The sequence below is a fragment of the Lissotriton vulgaris genome, chromosome 4_1 (assembly GCF_964263255.1).
Source record: "Lissotriton vulgaris chromosome 4_1, aLisVul1.2, whole genome shotgun sequence".
In the NCBI taxonomy this organism is placed as follows: Eukaryota; Metazoa; Chordata; class Amphibia; order Caudata; family Salamandridae; genus Lissotriton; species Lissotriton vulgaris.
This window is the reverse complement of record NC_141691.1, coordinates 1623489530-1623517064: the sequence shown is the minus strand read 5'-3', so window position 1 is coordinate 1623517064 and position 27535 is coordinate 1623489530. Positions and strand designations below refer to the sequence as shown.

At 44.4% G+C, this 27535-nt stretch overlaps 1 protein-coding gene across 4 annotated transcripts in view; it reads right to left on the bottom strand.

Annotated features, from left to right (window-relative positions):
• The window catches only part of LY96 (lymphocyte antigen 96), a 636369-nt gene that overhangs the window by 31882 nt on the left and 576952 nt on the right, over positions 1-27535 (bottom strand). The window contains exon 5 of one of the 4 annotated variants that reach the window (XM_086965894.1): positions 21286-21622. The exons of 2 other annotated variants lie outside the window; for them this stretch is intronic. In XM_086965894.1, coding sequence (XP_086822020.1) covers positions 21431-21622 — 192 coding nt within the window. In that variant the 3' untranslated portion in view covers positions 21286-21430. Of the gene's footprint in view, positions 1-21285; positions 21623-27535 lie in introns of those variants that run through there. One more of the 4 variants, XM_086965897.1, reaches the window with a different exon arrangement.

The window sequence follows — 27535 nt, the reverse complement described above, 5'->3', positions numbered from 1 at the left end:
GTGCGGTGTACAGGGACATTGTCACCTGCCTCCACCAGATTGCCACCAACATCTCCACACCTCCTGTGTGCCTACCACATCCAGTGCAACAACATCTGCACCAGCCACAGGAGAGGATGTGGACTCTGGAGGAGAGCACCCTGCACCATTGCTGCATGCACCTGAGGGTGCCCCGGAAAAACGTGGAGTCAGTCGTCCAAAGAAGAAACGTGAGCGACAGATGGCTACGCATCACCCCCAGGAAGTGACTAACTGCTCCTGATATCCTCCATTCTGTGCCAAGTATTCAATTTGTTGACTGTCACTGATCTCTCCCACATTGGATAGAGGGTCCAAGTTGGACGATGGACTCAAATAACTACTTTGGAATACTCTGCACCAAAAATGTGCACATGTCGTTACTTTGAATAACACATGTAATAACTGTAATGATGTTTAAAAAGTCAAAGAAGAAAGAGTCCAACATTGGTAACACATCACTTTGAAGAAGTGCATTACTGGATTATGAGTTAATGAATATTTTCAAAGTATGATAGATAGACACAACAAGGTCATGGCACAATCCATAGGAAATGTTGCAGATGCAATGCAAGTCTATTGCTTAAAATACTCGCACCATTTTCAAGCTCAATAAACAAACATTTTTAGCAAACCAGTGCATCATGGAGCATGTTTAGTTTAAAAATAACCTTTGGATGTGTGAAAACAGACAAGGCACAAATCTATGTGTATCCTAGGTTTATTTTCCTGATACAACCTGGCGCTGGAATAAAATTGCTGGAAGCGGAACATGGCGGCTGTGAGCTAAACAGTCGCGGACCGCTGGAGTGAGGAGCACATCGGATCGGGAAAATTGCTGTATAGCATGCGGCTTTCCCCCGGCCTGTAAAATTTACTGTATTGCTAGGCTTCTTTTCGACTCTTTGAGGACCCATGCTGTTTTCTCCGGCATTGTGTGGCATTTGCTGCTCGTAGACGCCGCCTCGACATGGAACAGAGCGGCAGTAGAGTGGCGACGTGCATGGGCTATCTGTATCCTTACACGTAGAGGCAGAGACAGCACAGGTCGCTCAGAAATCGGCAAAAGTGGCGTTCTAGGTCGTCAGGACATAAGGAGATCTGAGGTACAGAGGGCAGAGGCAGTTTTTGGTGGGAGTGGAGGTGAAGAAGTGGACATCCCTGCGTATGGAATACAGAAGCAGCAGGTCGGAGATCTAAGGGACCCGGGGTACTGTAGTAGGCAGGGGAGAGCCTGTATGGAGAAACCTATAGTGCCACTGGATAAAATAGGTGCCCTGCCAGAAAAAATCTCTAGATAAACCTGGGACAAGTCCAGACCTGCTTGTCCCAGCGGTTTCAGAGGCTCAGCCTGAGTCGGTTAGGAATAGGGTAGGGTGGTGTAACCCAAAACTTAAAAAATGGGCAGGCCGGCAAAACAGCAGGGGAAGAGCCCTCGAGGAAGGGGAAAGAGTATCTCGCACCCTCAGGTTAGAGTAACTCCCTCGCTTAAGACCTTCTAAAAAGTTATGTCCCACTGTACCTTGCTCCCTACCTCAAAGGGGATGAGTAAGGAGGACCCGGCGGCTAAGACTCAGGAGAGATTAGGCGGGGGAGGAAGCACGGGAGAGGCCTCTGAAAAGCCCATCTCAGCACCAGTAGATGTAGGTGGGGAAGAGGCAAGAATGTCCCTGAGGGGCCTGTTGGAGGTACTTTCCAACTGTTAATGTAGAATAGGTTTACCGCCCTCGAAATTGGGGGGGGGGAGTTGAAGTTTAAGATGGAGATGTGGATGGAGATGGAGAGACCCCTACCCAAAGGGGCTACCATGAGATAGCACCAGTTGCACCAATTACTGAGCCTGGGATTGAAGCTGGGTCTGGGGATTTAAACCTATACACCGAGACGCACTGTACTGCTACTACTAGGATTAAAAGAAGAGATTAGCTCCAGATTTAAAAAGTCAGAAGCAAACCAAGCTGATATATAAGCTTCCTGCACTTCTTTGGCACAGAAACTGGATGAAGTTGTAGTACGCACCAAAGTGCTGGAGGAGGAGGTAAAGGTGTTGAGACATGACATTGCTAAAAACTCTGAGGGGGTGGGTGAGCTAGCCAGGGAAAACATGGGACTCCTTGCAGATTTGGAGAGAATTAAGAATCATACCCGGAGGAACAACCTGAGGCTTTTAAACATCCCCGAGGCGGAAGAAGGGACAGATATTAAGGCTTTTGTAATTAGAATGCTCCGCGAAATGGCCTTAAAAGATAGGCTAGAGATCAATCTGGATTGTGAAGTGCAATAAGTTCATTGCGACCCCTTCAAATGGAATCCTCATAGACAGAAGCCGAAGAAAATTCTTATACATGTTCTATCAAACTTTGTTAAAGAACTAATACTGTTGGCAGCCCTTAGAAGCGGTGCATATTCATTTCAAAATGTTTCTTTTAGTATCAGGTCAGACGTTTGTCAAGCCACAGATTTGAAACAATGAGAACTTGGCAAAAGGATGGACGAACTAAATAAACTTGGGGCTAAGGCACAATTAAAGTTCCCGGCAATGTTTCGAGTAATGTGGGACAATCAAATGCAAAACTTTAGGTCAGTGGAAGAGGCAGATGACCTAATAGCCACTATAAAGAAGCGGGGCACTCTGAAAATCCCTGAAAGTAAGGCAGATGACCCAATAGCTACTATAAAGAGGTGGGGCACTCTCTGAAAATCCCTGGAAATAAGGCAGAATATTTTGCATAATTGACTAAACTCTGGACAAACTATATGAATTGAATATAGAACTTTATAAGTTGGGGAACACCTCAAATTGCTTTGGACGGGGAAAAAGGGGAAAAAAAGACACACATTCACACACTGCAACATCCACATGCAGCACACAAACACAAGTTGCAAACCACCCACACGCACACTCAGGATACAGATAACATACATCCCCCAGGACATGACAGCATATGACACCCATGCATCCAGTGACACCCTGCATACCTCACAATCCTCTGCCTTCACAACCCCTACCCTTTCCTCTCCTGTTCCCCTCTCAGCCCAGGTACCCCACCATGTTCCCATTGAATTCTTCCCTCCTCAAACATACACCCCCTCCTAGGAAGAGATAGTACCTCCCACCTGACCCACCATTAGCAGCTGCAACCCCACCCTCCCCTGAGAAGAAACAGAATACAAGAACTCCCCGCAGAAAATCCCCCGGTCCCAGAAAAAACTAAGCATGGGCGGAAAATCCGTTCCGCTCGCGGATTTTGCGGATTTTCGGTAAATTCGCAATCCGCGAGATTCGGGAATTTCCCGCAAAATCCGCGAGCGGAACGGATTGGGTCAAAAGTTCAAGCTGACTTTTGTAACTCTTTTAGAATGGCGCCGGCAAGCTGCCAGAGCCATTCTAAAATAGGTACAAAAGTCAGCTTCAACAGGAAGCTCTAATAGATAAAGTAAAGCAGGTGCTCGAGTTGAAGCTCAAATTCAGTTACACAATCATTAATCACCCCAAACTTGGGGTGATTAACGATTGTGTAACTTAATTTGACCTTCAACTCGAGCACCTGCTTTACTTTATCTATTAGTGCTTCCTGTTGAAGCTCTTTGTAGCTATTTTAGAATGGCGCTGGCAGCTTGCCGGCGCCAAGTGGGGCTGAGGGCAGAAAGGGAACAATAGTGGGAAAGAGGGCAGAAGGGGATAAAAAATGAGTGGGGCAGAAGGCAGAAGGGCACAGAAACGAGTGGTACAGAGGGCAGAAGGGCATAAAAAATGAGAGGGTGGCAGTGATTAACCAGGCAAAAAAAAAAAACCGCGAACACGCAAAGCGCCCCGCGAACACGCGAAGATAAAAATATCCGCAAATTCGCACAAACTCGTGAATTTTGCGGATCGCAAATTCACAAATCCGCAAATTCGCGGATCGCGAATTTGCAAAATTCGCCCATGCTTAAAAAAACTGCCATTCCTGCATCACATAGCTCCCCAGACCTGCCAAGTAGCTCGGCCACTAAACCTCCCTCCCCATCCCCAGATCCATCTGCCCATACTTCTACAGCTGCCCCCTCACAATTAGAGCCTAATACTGCAGTGGAGTCCCACCCCGTCATCAGACCCTACCACTGAAGTGGACCCTAAAACCTCTCCTGATCCCATCCCTCCCAAAACACAACCAAGTCCCCATTAGTTTGTCCCCTTTGGTTCCTGGCATGCCTCCGAGATGCCCCTCCCAGGGGAGGTGTCCCCTAGCAGAACCAGTGCAGGCAAGAATATGTGGGCAATATTTATTTGTTGCTCATCATGAGACTGAACAATGATGGACTGGCCAATGGCCTTTTGCAAATCCTTGGTTTTTTATTTTGAGGCGGAATAAAGCATTATATATTTTTGGTTACAATTTTATGTGTCCACAAACTTGTTTATAGTTACCTGTATGAAATGTACAATCGGTAGTTTACAGGTCCAATGATGTTATTATGTTATGGATTGCATATGTTAAATGGAGTCAAAGCACTTTGAGAGTCTGTATAAAAGAATGCTGTGTCTACATATCCTGGGTGGCATTGTCAACATCAGTTTTGGGTAAAAGTATGTCATGAAGTCACAAACTTCATAATTCTCTACACACGTACACATACATCATGCTTTCATTTGTCAACATAGTGCAAGTGTCTCAAAGTGCAACCATTTAGGCGTAGCATGATACATATGTTTGGGATGTGCAGAAAGGCACCTGTCTCATCCATTCATCAGGATACATGTGAATGTTGACTACATGGCAGTGACTTTGGGCACATCCATGTACACAAAGTGACGCTTCAATACTTGTATGTGACTTGATGGTGGTGGACCCATGTCTGTGTTTTCTTCAGATCTTGTGGAATAGTGGAAATGTCAACCTTGCAACAGGTGGCATGCCACTATGGCCAAACACCCTTCATGGATGTGAACACATCTGATGCATTTCCTGAGCCCATAGTGAGTGTAAAGTGAGCAGTGTTCTCACAGTCTTCCGACCCTCTGCCTCAACAGGACTCCAATTACTACATGGATTTGTGCTAAGCAAGGTGTGTGTTTTCTTAATAGTGTATTGATCACTCATTTAGAAGGTGTTCATGCCATCCTGCTTTTGTTTTGTGAAATTACAAGTATGTTGTTTATGGATTGTCCTAGCTTGGATTGCATTTTGCAACCACACACCAGTTGTAGTTGAGCATATGAATTGTGTGTTATATGTTTTTTTGTGGATGACTGCCAAGGGTGTTGATTTGAGCTTAGATGGAGGCTGTTCCATGTCACAACAAGCTGAACGATGATTGCTGCGATGTATGTTAAATTGCCAAGTGGTCCATGTTGTAAGGCAGGTGGACAGTGAGTGCACAGAAAGGATGTATGTCTATCTACTGTGCAGATGCTCCAAGATCTGGAGTCTCCACCATGCTCTTATTTGCCACACATGGGAGAATATGTTGATGGAAATATGCGGCCTGGCTGCAGATGTATATTCAAGGGTTCATGCTGCAGGTACAGAGCTTGCTTGAACAAGGGTGAAGGTGAGAGTGACTAGTATTTTAAGTATTGGTTTGAGTGGATATACATGCGTCATGGTGGCAGGACATATTTAGTTTTTGTCAGCGAGTATGACGTATGAGTTGAGTGTATGGGAAGAGCTTGTGTTGTAGACATGAGTTGGTTCCATGTTTAAATATTGATATGAAAAATATCGATGACAAAAATATTGATGTAAAAATATTGATTAAAAAAATATTGACTCCCTATACTTAATCAGGTAAGTACAATAATATTGAATCAAAAATATCGATGTCAAAAATATAGATGTAAAAATATCAACTTTAAAAAATAGCATAACTCAAATTAAATTAATTAAATAATAATATTATTAACAATATTAATTAAATTTGATATGTTTTAACTAATTATAACAAATAAACTTAATTTAATAAATATAAAAAACAATGTGTACATATGTTATGTTATGTTATGTTATGTTAAATATATTTGTATAGTGCACGTACACCGTCATGGCGATCGCAAGAAAGGGGCTGCGGCACCAATGCATTTGACTTACAGATATGCATGGGTAAAGATAAAGGTATTAAGCAGTTTCCTGAATTGTACATATACATATATATATATACTTAAATACATTTTATTAACTATTATCTTTATTTAATTTATAAACTTTTTCAATTATATAAAATTTAAATAAACACATATATCAATAATGTAAAATAAAATAATATATTCTATATTTTAATTAACACAATAAACATTTTTTTTTAAATACATACGTTTAATAACAAAATCAAAACATTAGTAATTAAAGCACTGGGTAGCGAGGGGGTATTACTATTCCCACTCCAGTGCGTGCAACAGTAGGGAAAAAACTGGATAGCGTAAGGGTAAAAATTACTATTCCCACTCCAATGAGTGCAGCAGTAGGGAAAGCGTTGGATAGCGTAGGGGTAAAAATTACTATTCCCACTCCAGTGAGTGCAACAGTAGGGAAAGCGCTGGATAGCGGAGGGGTAACATTTACTATTCCCACTCCAATAAGTGCAAGAGTAGCGAAAGCGTTTGATAGCGTAGGGGTAAAAATTACTATTCCCACTCCAGTGAGTGCAAAAGTAGGGAAAGCGCTGGATAGCGGAGGGGTAATAATTACTATTTCCATTCCAGTGAGTGCAACAGCAGGGAAAGGGCTGGATCCCAAAACAATAAAAAACAAAATCATCAACATTTTTATTACATTTAATTTCCAATATTAACATAATTAATATATACATTTAAATATATTATTATTAACAAAGATAATAAAAAATAATTAATTACACATTATTTAACACTATAATATCCACCACACACACCTACAATTAATTACACAATAAAATTGAATAATTACTAATTAATTAATGAACATTTATGTATAGTTATTTATTAATTAAGCAATAACAAAGTAATTACTGACCACTTTCACACCATTTACACATATAAACACCACAACACACACCTAAAATTAATTACACAATTACAATGAATAATTACTCATTAATTGATGGTAATTATTTTCAAAATATTTAATAATTAATCAATAAATAATTAATTACTTACCACCCTTCAAACCATTTACACATACAAACACCACAACACACACCTAAAATTAATTAAACAATTAACATAATGAATTATTAATTGACTAATTGAAATTAATTAACAACTAATTATTAAACTATTATCAATTAATCAATTAACACATTAATTGTTCAATACATTTTATATAATTAAATTGCTGCCCACACTATTCCCCTATAAACCCACAACTCGCTACAGAACTAAAAACGCAAAATTCTAATTTAAAAAAGCAAAATTAACCTACTATATATTAATATCTAAATCCATATAATTAAATTACTTCCCACCCTATTCCCTTTTAAACCCACGACCCGCTATGGAACTAAAAACGCAGAATTAAACTTAAAATAGATTAATAACTAGTAGAACTCTAAAACATATAATAAAATGACAAACAATTCTCATTAGAAACACTAAAATACATAACATTATCAATAAATCGATATTTTTGTCAACTATATTTTTGTAAACGATATTTATTACAACAATATTTTTGTAATCAATATTACTTACCTATCAGTCGATATTCTTGTCAAATATATTTTTGTTGTCGATATTTCTTCCCCACAATATTTTTGCAGCAATATTTAGGTCCCAGTATATTTCTCCGTCAATATTCCTGCTCTGCACCCATGAGGTATCCACATTCCCCTACGTGAGTGTTTACAGATAGAATTATGTGATTCAGAGTATGCAACTGGTTAAATCTTGTGCAAGGTATGGGATGAATGGGTAGATGAGATAAGTGTTGAAGCACTTAGACAAGGTTTTATTCTGGCAGGTGGTTAGCTGTAATCTGTGCTTCTACAGTGAGGGATAACTGTAACAAGGCATTTTCAAATGAGTGAGGATAGTTGTTGATGTGCAATAGTAAATTGTGGTATTTAGCATGTAAGTCATATGTGGGTGTGACAGTGTCACAGTGAGACAAGGCTCAACTTATCCTTTGTACCAAAGTGGATAAGTGTATGTGAAGGGTATACGCCAGTTGTGTACTTTAGTGTGCAGAAAGGTGAAATGTGAAGTGTCATATACTTGATGTATGCTGTTATTGCATCTGTTTATGCATGTGCTTCTGAAATGACAATTTGTGTAACTTAAGCAGAGTAGGGTGGGTGTGTGGGGATCTATGAATGACTGAGAACATATCCATTGAGCAATGTAAGTGTCTTGTTGTGAGATGTGGTGATGTATTAGGTTTGCTTGTCAGAGTGGGCAGTGATGCTGCACGTTGTGATATGATTGCAGTCCAAATACATTGCTGATGGTGCTAATGATGATGAGCGTGGCCATTTTTACATCGAAAGCTTGACGTCTACTGAGGAGGTGATGAGTACAGTACACAGTGTACATGTCATGTTTGTGAGAGTTGTGTACATAGTCATGGAGATTGGTGCCGTGCATGTTGGTGTGTATGTGAGAAGGGCAGTGCATGAGTGAGATTGTGACAATTGTGTTTGAACAATTTGAGTACAAGACTGTAGCTTGCGGGGCATACATGCTTTTCCATCTAGCTGCAGCAGAGGTGGCTTATGGCATACTTGTGTGTTTGATAGTTTTGAAAGTTGAGAATGTGCTTTGGGGTGGATGTGAGAGGGATCATACCTGCACAAGTAGAGTTCATACATGCCATGAGGTAATGTTGATTTGTACATATGTGTAGGTTTTGTGTATGTAAGTAGTCAAATACAGTTGCCAGAGTAAATATGAAGATGTGGGATGTGTTGTCTGCAGCTTGTTGTCTGCCAATGGATTTTCATGACTGATTGTGTGAATGTCCACTTTGAGTACACTGTCATATGCAAGACCTATTAAGATCACTGGATAAGTTGCTTCAACCCAGCCTTGCCTTGTCTGAGTTGTGTGTTGGCATATTTGGCATTTCACCCCTTTGTAGGTATTTGTACTCAATATTTAGTCATTATTGGCCTTGCAATGCGCCCTGGGATGGATGTGGTGATTGCTACATTTGTAATATCATGAATCTGGAACATTGGATGGCATTCCATTCCTTTGAGGGGTTACAGCATATCAATGTTCAAGTAATGAATGTGTGTTGTTGTTCTACCTGGGGTGAGACTACTCCATGTACGCATGCCCACACTTGCCAGTACACTACACACATGGTTTTTGCTGGCATTCTGACTTTGAATGTATGAGGTCTGGTGACACCAAGGGAGATGGAGTCATTGTGATGTTGTATCTGGTGGTTGTGCTGAGGAAAACACATTGCACTGTGGACAAACACACATTTGATACTGAAACCAGACACCCAATTCCATGAGTGCTTGCATTCTCAAAACTTTTTTTTACCTCTGATCTGGTTAAGCAAGTGTCTTCCTTGTGTGTGTCTGTGAGGGCTCCCATTGTGCACATTAAATACTGACTTAGGGCCTGATGGCAATATGTGTTTGTTGAAAGTCTCCTTGATGTTTCCATAGATTTTCGGGCATTGTTTCAGTGCCAAATGTGGACAAAGCGGACTTAATTCTGCACATGTCCTTCATCCTCACAAGATGTACCCATATTTCCTGGCTTCAGGATGACTATATCACTTGTGTTTTTGAGCCACAGATTGAGCCACCACCCTATCATCATCACCCGTGCTGGCAGCTTATCTTACACAATGAGCTGTACTAAACAAACCAACACTGTTTGTGGATCCTACATCCTGTGACTCATGCGTACTCCTACTACTAGGAAGGACACAATCTGCACATTCAAAATGGGATTATTGATTTCCGGGATACACTATAGATTGAGGGGCTAGATGTAGATTAGCTGTGAATGACATTCTCAAACGATAACCGTACACATGCAGATTGGCATTTGTGTACAGCTGCACCAGTCCACACACGGGGACTGTATCCTACACTGTTACTGGCCCATGCACTTTTCAAAATCAATATGGAGTTTGACTACAAATATTTCCCTGACAATTGTGACAAAAACACTTCTGTGTTGTTGTAGTTGGAGACACTGAACTCAGTACTTAGGGGCTATGTGTGTGGACATGTGTGTTCTCTGGGCCGATATCCTCTGTGCTTTATTGTACACCAAAGCATTACAATGTCATACTTATGTGTGTACATTGGAGTTCTACTGTCCTGTGATGTTTCTGTGTGCGTTGTGGTGGATTCAGGTGTTCACTTTGTGATATCATGCATTCACTTTGTTATACACACATATGTGTGGTTAAATATTGCAATTCCTGGTCCAGAATCAAATGTGTTATTTCCCTAGAATTTAGCATGCTAACTGTACCTACCTGACGATGACATTCCCTCATTATACCTACACAACATACTATTGACCCATGTTTGTATTGTGATCACAATGATGCTCAGGCCCTCAGAAAGTAATCAGCACACAATCTGTGATCATCTCTTGAACCTGGCCTCTGTACTTTTACCGGTCAACGGTTTTGTTGTAACATAAACACTGCTGCTGATCAAGGGTGTGGTATGTAGGTCAGACTGTCCAGTTGTGTGTTGCCTCCCTGCAAGGCCCCTACATTCAACGCAACCTTCCTGCACCCGCCATGACCTGAAAGTGATGTTCGTGTGGTGTAGATGACACAACCTCTGTCAAGGCATGTAAGGTAGTGCACCATGGTGGTTATGCATCAAAGGATGTCCCCCAGCCTCTACTTACAGAACAGAATGTGATCCATGGAAATTGCGGTCTAATGTTGCTGTGGCCTGGTGGGGACTGTGTAATTGGGTAAGTTCATTGGTGTGGTATACGAAGGGCCACCAAACCATGGCCGACAGGTGACCTTGGTGCACCTGCCCATCGACCAATGCGCAAATGCCATCATGGTGATTCCAAGGGTATGCTTTCTGATTGGATATCAACACCCATAGGGGTCTGTGGGCTTCAGCCCCCATTGTGTGTGTCATCCCAGTCTAAGACAGCTTCTCCACACACACATACAGTCCTTGAGCTGCCGTAGGTGTCTGGTCTTTCTTGTTTGCATATCAGCCCCCAGTATTTCCCAGGTTTGTAAGGAACCATTTAGTAGATGATGAGTCTTGGTTTGTTTGCTAATGGTCCCTGGAGCACTTGCATTTCCACTCTACCCATTCCTCAACATTCTCAGTTACTTTTGCTGCAACAGTGTGTGAATGCATTTTATTGAAAAAGACTTATTTGATTGTTTATGTAGATATTCCTGCAGGATATATTCCACCTGTAGGAATTTAGGGACTTTGTTTGAGCAGACGTTACATTGTCCATGTACACATTGCTGGAGTTAATTTCCCCCCAAACTCCATATATGAATCTACACGCATGGGGGCGTTTATGCATCTAAATGTATGGAGATATTCCCCAAAATTCCCAGATATGTATCAACACCTATGTGGGTATTTCCCCCCAACCCCAGATATGCATCTACACGTATGGGGGTATTTTCCCCAACCACAGATTTGCATCTACTTGTATAGAGGTATTTCCTCAAACCCCAGATATGCATCTACACATTTGGGGTATTTGCCACCCCCCATATTGACTCTACATTGATGCAGGGATTTGCCACCCCCCCTATTGATTCTACATTGGTGTAGGTATTTGCCCAACCCACATATTGACTCTATATCGCTGTGGGTATTTGCCACCCCCCATATTGACTCTACATTGGTGTGGGTATTTGCCACCGCCCATATTGACTCTACATTGCTGTGGGTATTTGCCATGCCCCATATTGACTCTACATTGCTGTGGGTATTTGCTACCCATAAATACAAAAACAGTATGCAGTTCCTGACCGGGAATACAGGTCGTGTGTAAGAGGGAAATATAGAAAGATGAGGGAATTCCTCTTGTAGGAATTGGGACCCTCAAGCACCCAGTCCGCTAGGTGTCATGCTTCATCATTTTGTCAGGTCTGCGCTGCAATACCCGAATGGCACTCATGAAGGGGCTCTTTAGCGGAGATCTTTTATTCCTTGCTGTACGGTGCAGTGCGTGTAAAGGGCCTAGTGAGTATAGATGTAAGTGAGGTTAAAGTTGGAGGTTGCAGTCCAATCAAAACAATGTTAATGAGTGTGGCTACTCTCCTAATTAAAAACAAGTGAGGCGCGCCCCTGTAATAATGTCACAGGGTACAGCGTTCAAAAGGTTAACATGTTTCATGCCAACTGTCTATTGGATGGCAATTCTTCAGGACCAGTCTTAAATTATTCTACACTATCAAGAGTGGTCAAATGTGTTATTGTAAGACCACAAACAGTACCCTAAAATTAGTATGTGTCACTGTAGAAGGACAACTCCATTAGAGTCATACTGTCTCATCTACATATTCCAGCAGGTGTAGACACTGTAAAGATTAGTGACGTGTCTTTTCCGTACATTGGCTGATGACCTTCTCCTCACACCACATATTGACTCTACATTGGTGTGGGTATTTGCCACCCCCTATATTGACTCTACATTGCTGTGGGTATTTGCCCAACTCACATTGACTCTACATTACTGTGGGTATGTGCCACCCCCCTTAGTGACTCTATATTGATGTGGGTATTTGCCAGCCCCCATATTGACTTAACATTGATGTGGGTATTTGCCCACCCACAGTTGCCCACCCAACCACCAATTTGACACTACAATGCAATTCATATTCCCCCCTCCTCTTTTGGCTGTGTTTGCAACCCTGCTTTCTGTTGTATTGTCTTTCGAGGGGTAGTTACGTTCTGTATGGGTAGGTGTCGAATTTACCTTCTGTGATGAAGACGTCAGTTGTGGTTGTAGTATTGCTCAAATAGGTAGAGTATAGGGATGACATGCATGATGGGATTCATGGCTGCACCGTCTTATTCACAGGATTCGTGTTGTGGCTTGAATCGGAGCTGGAATACTCCCCTTCAGGCTGGTCTGACATGTTGGTTATGGTGACGGATTCTGTGCATGGGAAGTACGCATCCCACTTCGGCGTTCAGAATCTGCTTTGGAAATGCCTCCAGACGACTCCATTCTGCGTTTCCGGAGGATTTTCATTTGGACAATGAGGACGGAATTTGAGTGACCGTGTCGTTCGGTAAGTAAGCGGTTTTGGGCATCATACTATGTTGTTTGGTTTAACTGGCTCCCAGTACAAGTCGGTTGTACTATGTGGCTCCGGATGCATCTGGGAGGGCCTTCCGCACAACATCGGAATTGGCCCCTCGGCCGGAAAGACATGTTCCTGCCTCGATTCGGATGGAGCAAATGTTATTGGGAGGCCTTCCCAACCGCATCAGAATTGGCCCTCAGTATTAAGTGAGGGTTCAGAAGAGTCAACAATTTTAGACTTCAGAGGTGGTGGAGATATTGCTTTCTTGTGTTTATTAGCATCTGAAGATGTAGGTTAGACCTCCATATCAAAATATAAACCAGTAAATATATATATTGATATAAGTGACATGAAAATGCAAATAAAGAATCCAACCCAAAGTTAAGCTGCTATTAACATGTGCTACAGCTAAAACTGACTGCAGTGGATTCAGACCAAAAGCCCAGCCCTTCCCTGGTAAAACTCTGCCTTTTCTGACAGAAACGCCAGACTGAAACCAAACTGAGCCAGGGTAAGATTCCTGTTGCTCCTCGGAAGAGACAGGCAAGGAGCTCCACTGTAGAAACCCCACAGAATATTCCTCAAGAAATGGGGGTAAGGTGCTGATCAATATTATGTATGTAAGTAACTAAACTTTATTGTATATAGTTATTTAAAACTGATACAAATTTTACAATAAAAAAGAGCGTACAAGTGATGCTCGTGAGTGACTAAGACAAAATATTAAAAACAGATAAGAACATTTGATGATTAAAAAAATTGTCAAGCAAATTGCCAGGCCCAATTAAGACAATGTTCATGAGTCTTTGGGTTTTTACCCTCTTATGCGATTGCTTGATTTGCTCTTCAGACAGATTTGGCAGAGGTTCATATCAGTTCATTGATCGTGTGCGCTTTTCCCGCTGAGCAATGGACTTCTAACATTTACCTGTGATATTACCACAATTTCCCAGCTTCTCGTCTATCCATGTTAGGAATTTTACTAGCTTGCAGTTCAACTGCGGGTCATCTGAGTTAAAGCAGGTTATCACTTCGGGATAACCTCCGTCTTCGGATCCCTCGCAGATTGAAGTGGAGCTTGAGCAGACACGATCTTTCTCTTCTTAGGCTGGGGCAGGTTATATCAGGTGAGCCATCTCCTCGAATCTGTTACTGCACAAGCTGCAATCTGGAGACTTCTGACCCCGTAGACATGTTGTTAAATGCTGAAAGGCTCGCAATTTTCCAAATCGATGTTTCAGGAATTACTTCTTAATGGTCTCCGTGTACCCTGCGCTAAAGTATGGTTGAGGTCTCAGTGATACATAGCCGTTTATTGTCACCCAAGCTTGTTTTCTCTGCACGAAGGTAACTTTATCTTCTACAAGTGACATACTCCTTATTGTATTCACCACAATTTTCTTCAAGATAGCATGAGAGGTCGGAATTTCCCAGACCTGGCTGAGACCAGATTTCTTAGGACACTAATATAGATGTTTGCTTGCCGGAGCTGCTATTCTCTGTTGTAGCTCATGCCACAGTAGATGGCTTAGACTGTTTACGATGGCATTCTTGATCTTGTGCCAACAAATTATGTAAGTACCCTGCTTTGCTAACTGTGTTTGATGAAGCCAAATTCTAGCCCAATCTGGTGACGGATGCCTATTCGGGGATGTTAAACATGATTCTGTCGGCCGGGATTAAGGTGCTGTCCAGGGTGTGGGCATCTCTTCCTTTTAGCACTTCGCTGCTGTATGTGATCATGGGCAGGATTTTGGCTTGCGTAATCTAAAAAAGTGGAGAGAGCCTTGCGCCCGTGAGCTAGGTATTTATTAGCCTCAGCGTTGTCGCAAGGGCAGCTCCTTTCCTTTTATTTGACTCTAACTGACTTGTAAACTGGCCTCTATTGTCAAATATTACCCCTAGATATTTGTCATTTGTTGTGTTGTGGTACAAAAGAGTAGAGAGGCGCACTCAATGAAGTCAATAACACAAAAAGTCCATAAATGTGTAGATCTTCTCTTCTTTTCTTAAATATATTCTTTATTTTCTTTCACATAAAACGGCACAGCCAACGCGTTTCATTCCCATTCGTGCCTAGGGAATTTCATCAGGGCATATACTAAATAGTCAGGCCCAAATTTGGAGAGTCTTGCAGTTCCCTTAAGGGGTCCAGGATCAATATACACCTTGACTCTCCAAATTTGTACATCTCAGCTAACTCGGGGGACTCGAACCACCATTCCAATTGGAATTGAGTGTCAAGCTTTTTCAGGAATACGTTGTGGTCTACTGTGATCATTCTTCTACACCAGCTTCCTAGGAGCAACCTCATCTAGGACTATCGTACCGACCTGACTATTTAGTATATGCCCTGATGAAATTCCCTAGGCACGAATGGGAATGAAACGCGTTGGCTGTGCCGTTGTATGTGAAAGAAAATAAAGAATATATTTAAGAAAAGAACAGAAGATCTACACATTTAATGGACTTTTTGTGTTATTGACTTCATTGAGTGCGCCTCTCTACTCTTTTGTACTATTGCTCAGACATACATCCTCGGCAGCGGATGGTGAGAGTAGCTGCACCACTAAATATTTTTGAAACAGACAAAGTTGATGTGCGAAACCTTGGTCAGCTGCTGTGTGCTTTGATTTGTTGTGTTGTGTAATGGATTGTTCCCTAAGTGCCAGTGGTGGGATTTTCCCCTCGTCTTTTAATGGTCATTGAATTCATTTTTTCCAGATTTACTTCTAGAAGATTGGCATTGGAGTATTTTTGAAGAGCGTTCAAAAGATGTTGCATACTCACATGCGTGTGACTAATTAGGACTACATCATCAGCATACAGGATGCTGTTTAGAGTCTTACCTCCTAACCTTGCAGCATGTGCATTGCATTGGTCTAAGGTCTGCGCCAGGTCGGCCATATAAAGGTTTAGCAGAGTTGACACATGCACGCAGCCCTGTTTAAACCTTTTAGTTGTTGGAATTCACCTTGACAAGTGCGTGACGTTGCCCAGTTTGACCTGCACACAGGTGTCTGTGTGAAGGGATATTAGTGCACCTAGCAGTGCCTGCGAGATCTTCCAGTTTGACCGCTTTTCCCAAAGTTGTGCTCCCGTGATGTTATCAAAGGCAGCCTTAAAGTCTACGATACATAGATGGAGTGCCTGTTTTGTTGCTGTTGCCTTGTCCATGAGTAATGACAATGTTAAGATATTGGTTAAAGTTCCTGTGTTTTTAGCGAAGCCGGTTTGGTTGAGTGGTGTAATTCCTTGCTCCGTTGCCCATTGCTGAAGATCCTCAAGTACGGTGACCATGTAGTATTTAGGTTAGTTATCAATGAAAGCAATTTGACAGTCGTTTTTGGGAGCATATTTCTCATTGCCTTTATAGATAGGGTCAATAATGGAACCTTTCCAAGAGGCCTACAGTTGTCCCAATTGTCTGACTTCCTGGAATAGTGGGGCAAAGGCACCTGCCCAAAATTCGAAGTCCTGCTTAGAAAGAGCGGGGGATCCCGTTGGTCACAGGGGCTCCTTCTCTCCTGCCTTTGGCGATTTAGTTTGCGGATTAAGGTATATGTTCAAAATTAGCGCCTCCTTTCTTTTCCCTTTGGAGTTGAGATTCATCCTAATCACTCTGACATTTGACTGAGGAACCAAGAGTTGTTTTATTACGTTTGAGATAGTAATTGATACATAAGTGGCCAAGCCACCTGACAGGTGGCCATATTGTGAAGTTCTAATTGCTGACATGTGAAAGCAGATATAGCCCTGCTTTTAAATGGTTCAATTGTTCAGGTTTCCTGGAGTAGAATTATATTGTGGGTTCTGAAGTATTGAAAGAAATCAGGATCCGCAGTTTTACCTTTTAACCCATTTACGTTCCATGAGCAAAGACTGGTTTTGTTGCTCTTTCTTGCTGACCCTTGATCTTGCTTGCTTTGTCATTGGGGAACCCCGGTCCAATAGACAGTTCTGGAGATTTGCTCTGGTACTTGATGTGTCCGTGATTGTTGCCGGGGCTGCTGGCCGTGACTGTAGCAATCATTTCTTACAGGGTTCCTCATAGGAGATGTGGCCCAGGACCCCTTGAGTATTGAATTGTCTTTCGTTTTGTGGCCAATATTATGCCCTTTGTTGGTAAGGAGTGGAGATGGGTATCCTATGCTCTGGTAACCAGATATGGTTATACCTAATGCCTCAAAGATGGCTTTTTTTTCAAGGACTTTGTTGGCATAGTCGGTGAGCCCCATTTAGCCTCGGTTGTCTCCCTCTCAAGGGGCTGATCTTGCATAATGAATTCTATTTAAAGCAGGTCTGTTGATCTTATTTCTTTTAGAGTTGGTATGGCTGATATTGGTTGCAAAATGCTGCTTCTTTTCAGGGTTTTCAAGGCCCTTTAGATTTGAATTTTGACTTCAGAAGCATGATGCAATTATCCATTGGAGAGCTGAGCAAGTTTGCCCTTGGGCCCTCCGGTCCCTGTAGCGGCCATTAGGAGAAGTGGCACTTTCTTCTCTCCACACCTGAGTTTGTTTCAGTTGTCAGTTCCAAATAAGGGACACAGCAGTAAGTAAAGCCTGGCATCCGTTGGCTGCGGATTGCTTAAAGGGCCGTTTTTTTCCAGTTTTTGGCACTTGCTTCATTGTTTTGACTGGTGGTTATAAGTGCATAGTTGCCCTTCGTGTCCCCTTTTCCGCTCGTCTGAATTACTTGTGCGATCGTTGTGAAATTCCGGTCCTGTTTTCAGATATTGCACTTTCTATCAACATTTCTGATTTTCTTGTGTAGGCTTGTCGCACAGTTTGATGGGCAACTGATGGAAGTGTATGAAGTTAAGAGCGGTGTATCTTGTTCTCCACTTGGGGAGTTAAATCCTCATGATGAGGGGTGTCTAAGTAAGCTAATTACTCAAGTGTTGGCTTTGCTTTGTGCAGTGGTCTGTGTAGTGCAGGGCCCTAGGCCCCCATTCACTTAAAGTAACCACACGGATAAAGAGGATGCAGTGTACAACTGACCACAAGCACTAGCGCTCGGCCCCTGTTATTGTCAGGGTCATCTGACTGGTGACGCCTGTGAGGGGTGGGTGTAAAGTGTGGATTGCAACACCATGCTGAAACACTAGACCAGTGATACGACGATCACTACATCCCTCCCAAACTTTCTTAAAAGTCAAAACAAAGTCCAAACCTGTGGGAGGGAAATATAAGTGACTCAAAATACAATACAATAACAAAAGCTTCCACAGAGTCTCTTTAGCTGCTTGCCAATAGCCAACAATGGCATCCTTGCAGTCGGGACCACTAGTTGTCTTTGGCATGATGTCAGGGTGCCCTGTGGATCTAGTCTTTCTTGGACTCGCAACACGGAAGGGTATTCCACAGTCTCTCTCTTCCTGTTCTACGTGCAGTGAAGGTACATGTGTAGTGATGGAGGCCGAGGTATGGGTTGACTTCAGCCACACAGTCCTGGTTAATGTATTCTCTCCATATGGGTAGTAGTGATTCTCTCTGCAGATACGTTTGCAGTTGCAGGACATCCATCTCACAGATGCCCCTCTCTCTGGGGTATCCCCTCTCACAGGATGACCAGGAGCCTCTCTTTCACCAAGCTTCCACTGGACCGGGTGGACTTTCGCTGTGTCCCTCCAACCACTTTGGAGGATTCACTATGCGCCACCTCTCGTGTCCCATGCTCCGCCTGAAAGGTTTGTTGTTGTCTCCTGCCCTTTTTCATGCTACCTCCGTCAACCTGGGATTTTCAGAGTGAGCCACCATAGTCCATCTCTTGTGTCGGGACCCGCTGCCACTGGCATCCCTGAGGCCTGTGCCCCTTGGATGTCCACGGTCTGGTGTCCATTCCATCCCAAAGGTAGTTGTTACCAATGGACCAGCCTGCTCACCTCTGCTGTCACCAGGTGATCTGAGGAGTCGCAGGTTGATGGTTTACTCCCAGTGCTACTGATGTTCTCCAGTCCCTGTGCTCTGATGTTCATGCACTTTTCATCTTTCCCTCAGGTGTTTCCCTTCTGGTGCGTGAGTTGACCTGTCACACACACCTCTTTACTCTTCTCCTCTGCTTTTCTTCTTCACCATGTTGTCTTGCCATTCAACTTTTCTCTACTCTTTTCTTCCTTCGTGACACGGTCTGGTCTTCTCATGCTTGTCTGTCCTAACAAGGTTCTCCGTGTAGCGTGCGCTCCACAAGTGTCTCCTTAGTCTTCTCCTAACACTAGGACACTGCCTTCACTTCACTCTGACAGGACCTGTCGTCGCGACCATCTTTCGTTCAATTACTTCTGACTTCCAGTCAATATCCTCAGATTCCTCCTCTGTCCTACTCTCAGACCGCTCTTTGTTCTTCTTCGCAGACCTATCCTTGTCAGGTTACTTCTCTCTGACCTCCTCCTTGGTGCCTGCCCTCTGACCTCTTCTTCTGTCACTGCTTTCTAACCTCTTCTTCGGTCACTGCTCTCTGACCTCTTCTTCAGTCACTGGCTTCGCCGACCTCTGTCCAGGTCGCTTCTCGCGCTTGAGATTTATCCTGTACCATCCGCATCCGGGGTTCATTTTCTGCGCCACGTCACTTTGTGCACTCTGAGCTCATCTACGCCAGTCACTTGCAATGGCATCCTCCTGCTGCTGCAGTGACAACCTATGGCCACCAGGTATCACTGCACGCTCTGTCTCATCCATGTTCAGTGCCTCTGATGGTCTGCACAAACCACTCCTTCAACCTCTCTCTGGTCGCCTCTTTGGCGCACTTCTGATTGTGCCCTTCGTTTCGTCTTGGGGTCCCTTTCTGTTCTCACTTGACACCCCAGGTCTCTCCTATTCCCCTTGCTGATGGGTACTTGCTTACTGCCTTCTTGTAATAGCACAACCACGTCGTGGGGTTATCTGTCCCTTCACTGAAGTCTTTTGCGCTCTCTTTCTCATCACGTTTGGGCTGCAGCAGCTCTCCCTGTGCTGCATTACTATCCTCCTGTCTCACCGTCGCCTCCCAGCCCAATAGCTCATGTAACTTTTTGCAGTCCCTGCTGTGTACTGCTTAGAAAGTGAAAACACCGGGCACGGTGTGTTTTACATTAGGTTGGCATATCAACTCTAGACTACATTAATTACTCAATCAGTGAAAACACTAATACAGAACAAGTATAAACAGTTTGTTGTTTCCTTATTAATATTCTTATATCTTTTTTGTAGAATTTTTTGGGGAAATCATGTATAGATAAAGATAAATATATTTACAATCTTAATACTAGATTATGAACCACATGTATTCTCTCCCTTTGACAGTTGGTACGTTTCATATGCTATTATGAATCTTGTTTCAAGTAGCGAGATTGACATACTTTCAATTCATTTGTACATTTTTTTCCCTTTTTTCAACTTTAGTCAAAAGAAGTGTATATTAAAACCCATAAATAACGTAAATCTTTATGCACAGAGACTGGCGGCTTGTTGACACTAAACACGTTTTGGCTTGGCCTTCGCCAGGACTCCGTCAAAGTGATTACTCGTAGGTGTCTAGGTAGCACTGTCCTCGAGTAATATGCGACATATAGGGGTCGATTCCGATTCGGGAGAAAAAACGTCCGTACGATTCGCATCCAGAGCCCTCTCCGTACGAATCGTACCCGTCCGTCCGAGTCGTGTAGTACGATCCGTATTTGGTGAATCCGTCCGAACCGTTGCGATTCGTACATATAGCAAGGCTGAAACCGGGAACCATACGACTCGTACACATGCCGTACGACCCGACGAGTACGATCCGGAACGTGTTATGAGGATGCATTTCGTACGTTCCACGTCAGGTAAGGGCGATTCATACTGAAAAGCACACGATCACATACACACCGTACGGTCCGTACGCCCCATGATCGCGGGGTACAGTGCGTACCCCTTCGATCGCAGAGTGTACTCACCGTACACCCTGCGAACATAGGTACGGCTTCCGCACCATAAGTGTCCTGTCTTTTCTGTTTGTTTCACTTGTGAGCCGGGCCCTCGGCGCTAGGGTGACCATAATTAAAAATTTGCTAACATTCGTGCCAAGAATATTCAATTCTATTAAGGACAGGAGGCAAAGATTATGCTTTCTCATTTCTTTACTGAAAAAATACAGCAGCCAATCAGAACACAGTAAAGAAAACAGAAACTACATTACCCAAGAATACCCTGGGCAACCATAGAGAATACACGCTATATAAGGTATCATAGAGGACAATACTCCCTCTTTCATTGTCCATAAAACAAGCAACAACAAAAGATCAAAGTCCCAATCGAAACAAAGGATCCACGAAGAACATCACGATTAACAGACCACTGGAAGGCAGAAGTGAAGAAGCAGCAGCTGAAGATCCTACGGGTCAAACCACAGTCCTCAGGTAACGGAGAACGCGTAGCAAGAACCTCATTTAGGGTCAGAACCTGAAAAGCAAAGTAGAGCCGTAATACACTATACCCAAAATGGAGTAAAAGCATAGATAAACCAAAGATAGGGTAGGGAAAGAAATACTGCAAAGAGCATCATGAAACATAGCATAGTACAATTGCATACAAAGTAAAATGCAGTCAACAGTAGATATGCAGGCATAGAACAAGGGTGGGATAATCTTCGCCTCCTGTCCTTAATAGAATAGAAAATTCTTGGCACGAATGTTAGCAAATTTTTAATTTGATGGCAGGACGGAGGCTCCGATTATGCTTGTTCAAAGCTTAGCCACCACAACTGAAGCAATATCAACAATAGGTTTGAAATAGAATGTTTTCAACACAGACTCAGAAGACCAATCAGCGGCCTTCATGATATCATGGAGACTGACACCCATAGAAAAAGCCTTAGAAGCCATAGCCCCCCTGTGCAGAATGTGCCCCAAAGAGGGAAACGTTAATGTCAGCTTCCAGCATTAGCCAACGCACCCATCACGCTAAGGTAGCAGGAGTCACAGGTTTGAAAGGCTTTTGCAAAGCCATCAACAATTGACCATGTAAATCGTGTCTAAAAGGTGCAGTACTTACCTCATAGTCTTTAATGCACTGAACCACACACAGTTGTGGATTATGTCGAAAAGAAGGATAAGTCACGGAAGACGTATTACATTTAGTGCACCTGGAGTTAACAAAAGTAACACCCTCAGGCGAGAACGTACGACCAGCAAGGTCCAAAGCTCGAACATCGGAAACCCGTTTGCAGGAAACCAAACACAGTAAAATTGTCAGTTTAGCTGAAAGTTGTTTGTGGGTCAACAAAGAGTTGGAAGGCCAGGATTCCAAGAAACGCAAAACAGAAGCATCCCATAAAGCCACATATTTAGGACAGGGAGGTTTTACCATCCGAATGCCTCAGAGCAATTTTGAAATCAAAGGATGCTCCCGAGCAGGTTTGCCATTGATAGAAACTTGCCCAGCTGAAATGGCAGAACGAAAATTATTAACAGTTTTATAAGCCAGACCAGCAATGGATGCTAGAAAATTGAGAATGAAAGCGATATCCGCTGAAGCGGGATCCACCTTCCTTTGTGAACACCAATCACACCATTGTTTCCAAGCTGACGCATAACGTTTGTGTGTGTTGGGGGCCCAAGCCTCGCCGATAAATCTGGCAGCATCGCAAGATGTAAATGTAAATGTACAGGAATTTATATAGCGCAAATCACCGAGCGGTTTCTAAGCGCTTGCTTAGGGAACCTGTCCTGGTATTCCCCTATGAGAAAACCCCGGTAGGGTATCCGCAAGGTGAAAGCCAGGCATCCCGCCACGAGGGGCCATTGTGGAGATTAGGCAAGTTATTGCCCAGAGTCGCAGAGTGTGAACCCGTGAATCGAGTAGGCACCGAAGCGAGAATTGTCGAGTCCATGGACATTTTAGGACTCAAGACCCCGCAGAGCCGGGAATTGAACCCTGGTCCAGGGCTGACCTCTGCTTCCAGTTCTGCCTCCTCTAACCAGTGAGCCACACTTCTCCACAAGATAGGCCTGGGATTTGCCAGCGACCCCCAAAATCCTCCACGCCACCAGATGGAGTTGACCCGACATAACTCGGGGGGTGTGGTTAGAGTAGAGGGTCCAGCAACAGGTTCCACCTGTGGGGAAGAAGGAGCGGCGTTGAGAAACTCCTCTCCAGAACAACTGGAAACGAAGCCAGAGCTCTCCAAAGAGGAGTGATCAGAATGAGCTCCGATTGAAAGTGCTTTGTGCGGGCCAGGACCCTGGGAATCATCACAAAAGGGGGGAAGGCATAACACGGAGAGGAGGCCAGGTCTGGAGACAACGATTCAGAAAAGGGGGTGGTGATGAACAGAGTGTCTGAATTAAACAGACCACTCTTACCCAGTCCAAAGATCAGGGCTTGATCCATCACCGTTATTTATCTCACTGCCCCATCCCAACTCAGAACCTGGCTATATGCAAATCAGTCTGTCCCTGGCCCAGTGCATCATGGGAACAGGGCAGACTAAACTACCAAGCCAATTCTTCACCAGAAAGGAGACAAGCTACTGGGGGACCGGTTTCTGGCATTTCAGCCGTCTTCGGCCCGGCTTGCTTGAATCCTGATGGAGCAGTGAGAAAGGGACTCATGTCTGAGTATACCCTGCCACACCTATAGTGGCCAAAAACGATTCAGAAAAGGGGGTGGTGATGAACAGAGTGACTGAATTAAACAGACCACTCTTACCCAGTCCAAAGATCAGGGCTTGATCCATCACCGTTATTTATCTCACTGCCCCATCCCAGCTCAGAACCTGGCTATATGCAAATCAGTCTGTCCCTGGCCCAGTGCATCATGGGAACAGGGCAGACTAAACTACCAAGCCAATTCTTCACCAGAAAGAAGACAAGCTACCGGGGACCGGTTTCTGGCATTTCAGCCGTCTTCGGCCCGGCTTGCTTGAATCCTGATGGAGCAGTGAGAAAGGGACTCATGTCTGAGTATACCCTGCCACACCTATAGTGGCCAAAAACGATTCAGAAAAGGGGGTGGTGATGAACAGAGTGTCTGAATTAAACAGACCACTCTTACCCAGTTCAAAGATCAGGGCTTGATCCATCACCGTTATTTATCTCACTGCCCCATCCCAGCTCAGAACCTGGCTATATGCAAATCAGTCTGTCCCTGGCCCAGTGCATCATGAGAACAGGGCAGACTAAACTACCAAGCCAGGTCTGGAGACAGGCATCCGTGGCCAGGGCCTCCGGATCCGGACGCCAACTGTAAAATAGGGGAAGCTGTTTGTTGAGGCGAGAGGCAAACAGATCGATGTGACATCGTCCCCAAATCCGGGACAGTGTCCGAAATGCCCGAGGATGAAGCCTCCAATCGCTGAAATCCCTCAGATGGCAAGAGTTCCAATCGGCTATCCGATTGTCGCGACCCGGCAGGAACTCTGCAATAACAGTGATCTGACGTTGCAGACAAAGATGCCAAAAATCCTTGGCAATCTCCGCCAGAAGTTTAGACTTGATCCCCACCAGCTTGTTGACATACCGCACCGCTGAGACATTGTCCATGCGGAGGAGTATGCAACAATTCGTTGTTTGCGGGGCCAGACAATGAATCTCAAAGGAGCCCGCTAGAAGCTCCAAGCAATTGATGTGAAGAGACAATTCCTCCTGGGACCAACGGCCCCTTGGCCCCTCGTCGCAACTGGGCTCCCCAACCCTATAGACTGGCATCCGATTCTATTACCACATCTGGGGTCTTTCCGAACAGCACACAGCCGTTCCAAGATTCCATGTGCTTCAGCCACCATAACATCTTCCAACGTGCATCCTCCGTCAGAGGAAGGAGTTCTGAATAACGAAGACCCTTCTGGAGATGCCTGATCTTGAGACGCTGAAAAGCACGATAATGCAACGGACCTGGTAAGATGGCTTGGATCGAAGAGGACAGCAGACCTACAATTTGAGCCACCGATCTCAATGAAACAATCTGTCTGGACAAAACCAACCTCAATTCCCTCTTGATGGATCTGATTTTCTGACCGGGCAAGAGGAGTTGACAGGAGACCGAGTCGATCCGAAAACCGAGGAGTCCATCGACTGAGAGGGAATGAAGGCGGACTTCTGAGGATTCACAAGAAAACCTAGTGATTGTAACATATCTATTGACCAATTCAAATGAGTCTGTAAGAGAAGAGGGCATTGCGCCATGATGAGAATATCGTCGAGATATACTATCAGGCAAACCCTGCGGGCTCGCAAGGACTCCATCGCCGGGCGCAGAAGCTTCGTGAAGCACCACGGAGCTGACGAGAGGCCGAAGGGTAGGACAGTTCATTCGTACCAAGTCCAGAGCCACTGGAATTGAAGGAAGCGCCGATGAGGGCCGTGAATCGGAACCGACAGATAAGCATTTTTCAGGTCGAGACGGACCATCCAGTCCCCTTCCTGAAGAAGGTCCCTCAGAAGATGGATGCCCTCCAACTTGAAATGACGGTACACAACTTCGCCGTTGAACTCTTTTAGCTCCTCCCTTTTTCTCCACCAGAAAAACATTGCTGACAAAACCCTGTGGGTGAAGGGAAGTGGGAAGGATGGCCCCTTTGGCCAGAAGAGACTCTATTTCCACGGAAATGAACTCCTGATCTCGTTGGGGAAAAAAACAAGGGGCAGAGGCAGGTGGTGTTGGTGAGGGTGACTGTAAAATTCTATTCTGTAACCCTGCACCGTCTCCAACACCCAGGCATCGCTTGAGATCAATTGCCAATTGGGGAGAAAAAAATGTAACCTGCCTCCCAAAACAACCTCCGAGGCCAGAATCAAGCTCACCTGAGTTAGAGGAGTCATGACGCCCTCCTTGGTTTCCACCGTATCCGCCTTTCTTGAACTGTCCTCTCCCTTTGCGGGAGGGATAGAAGGATGACTTGTTGGAACTGTAGGAATCTTGTCCACCACCCTTCTGGGACTGGAAATCCACGCTGATTGTGCTGGTTGGATCCTCAGCCGAATGAGCGTCCCCGGCGTCCGGGCCTCCCATAAACCGGGCGAAAGGCCCGCCGCAGGTTAGACTGAGCTTTGTGAAGCCCACTGAATGTGGCCACAAACTTAGTGAGTTTCTTCAGGAAAGGATGTCCAAACAATAAACCTTGGGCCAGGGAACCAGACTCAGAAGGGGCCAAATCTGTGAGCTTTGGATCCAGTTTGAGAAGGATAGAGTGGCGACGCTCACAGGAAATAGCGCAATTCCGTTTCCTAAGAGACAGATGGCCCTCTGCAACCAGCCCACCAACTCGTCCGGGTCAATGAGAGCACCAGATTCTTTGGCCCGAAAGCACAAGTCCAGGATCTTCGTCAGGGAACCCAGAAGGTCCAACAATTTGTCTTGACAGGAACGCCAGGCCCTGTCCAATCCTTTCTTTGGATCCTTGGAGTATTTTTTGAGGTATGTCACCATGGTGGGATCTACCTCAGGAGTATCCGCCAGTTTATCAGAGAGATCAGAACGCGGACATTCCGATCGCAATCGGGCCCGTACATCCTCTTCAAAGGGCTTACGAATGTGAGTTTGCACATAATCCGCCACCTCAGGGGAAGGAAGCCAAGAGGAGGAATTCAGGTGGATAATGTCTGAAGGATCAAAAGTCAGCAATTGAGGAGTGGAAGGTGCATCTACAAAATGCTCTTTATGAGCCTTCTTCCAAGGAGGAGGGACTACAGGACCAGAGGAAGAGGAATCAGAAGAGGAATCCCCATCATCAGAAGGAGAGACCGGGGACGAGTGTACAGACTTAGAAGATCTTATGGAAGGCTGCACTGAGGGCAGAGACTTAGCCAACTTCGCAAAATCCGAATGGTGCGGATTTTTGGGAGATTTGTCAGAGCGCCTTGAAGATGGAGGCAACCAACCCTGTTGTGTTGCGTATTCGGAAAGATGACGCTTCAATGGGGCAATGGCGTGGAACAACGCCTGACCCATCAAGTCATGTTCCACAGAGCCAGAGGGCTCATCTTCATCATAATAGCCTTACTCGTCATAGTAGTCTCCCATCTTGACAACCACAAGTTGCAAATATGCCCACCAGAGGAAGGAACAATATCAACAGCCAATGTCAAATTCAGGGGGAGTGGAACCCCAAAGCAAGCCACACAAAGTGCAGGGGAAGAGCCTGACTGCACAAAAGAAAAACAAATTGAAAGTGGAGGGGAGGGCTTGCTGTACACAAAGCCACTCTAGGCAAAGCCTATGCGTTATTTTACCACCCAAATAATCTTTTGTATAAAGGCGGCGGCAACAGGCTGACAGGCTGTGGGCTTTCAGCTGTGATGAACGCAGCTCTGAGGGGAAAGCTCCCTGAACAACACGGAAGCGAAATGTCAACAAAGACTGTCACGCATGCGCGTT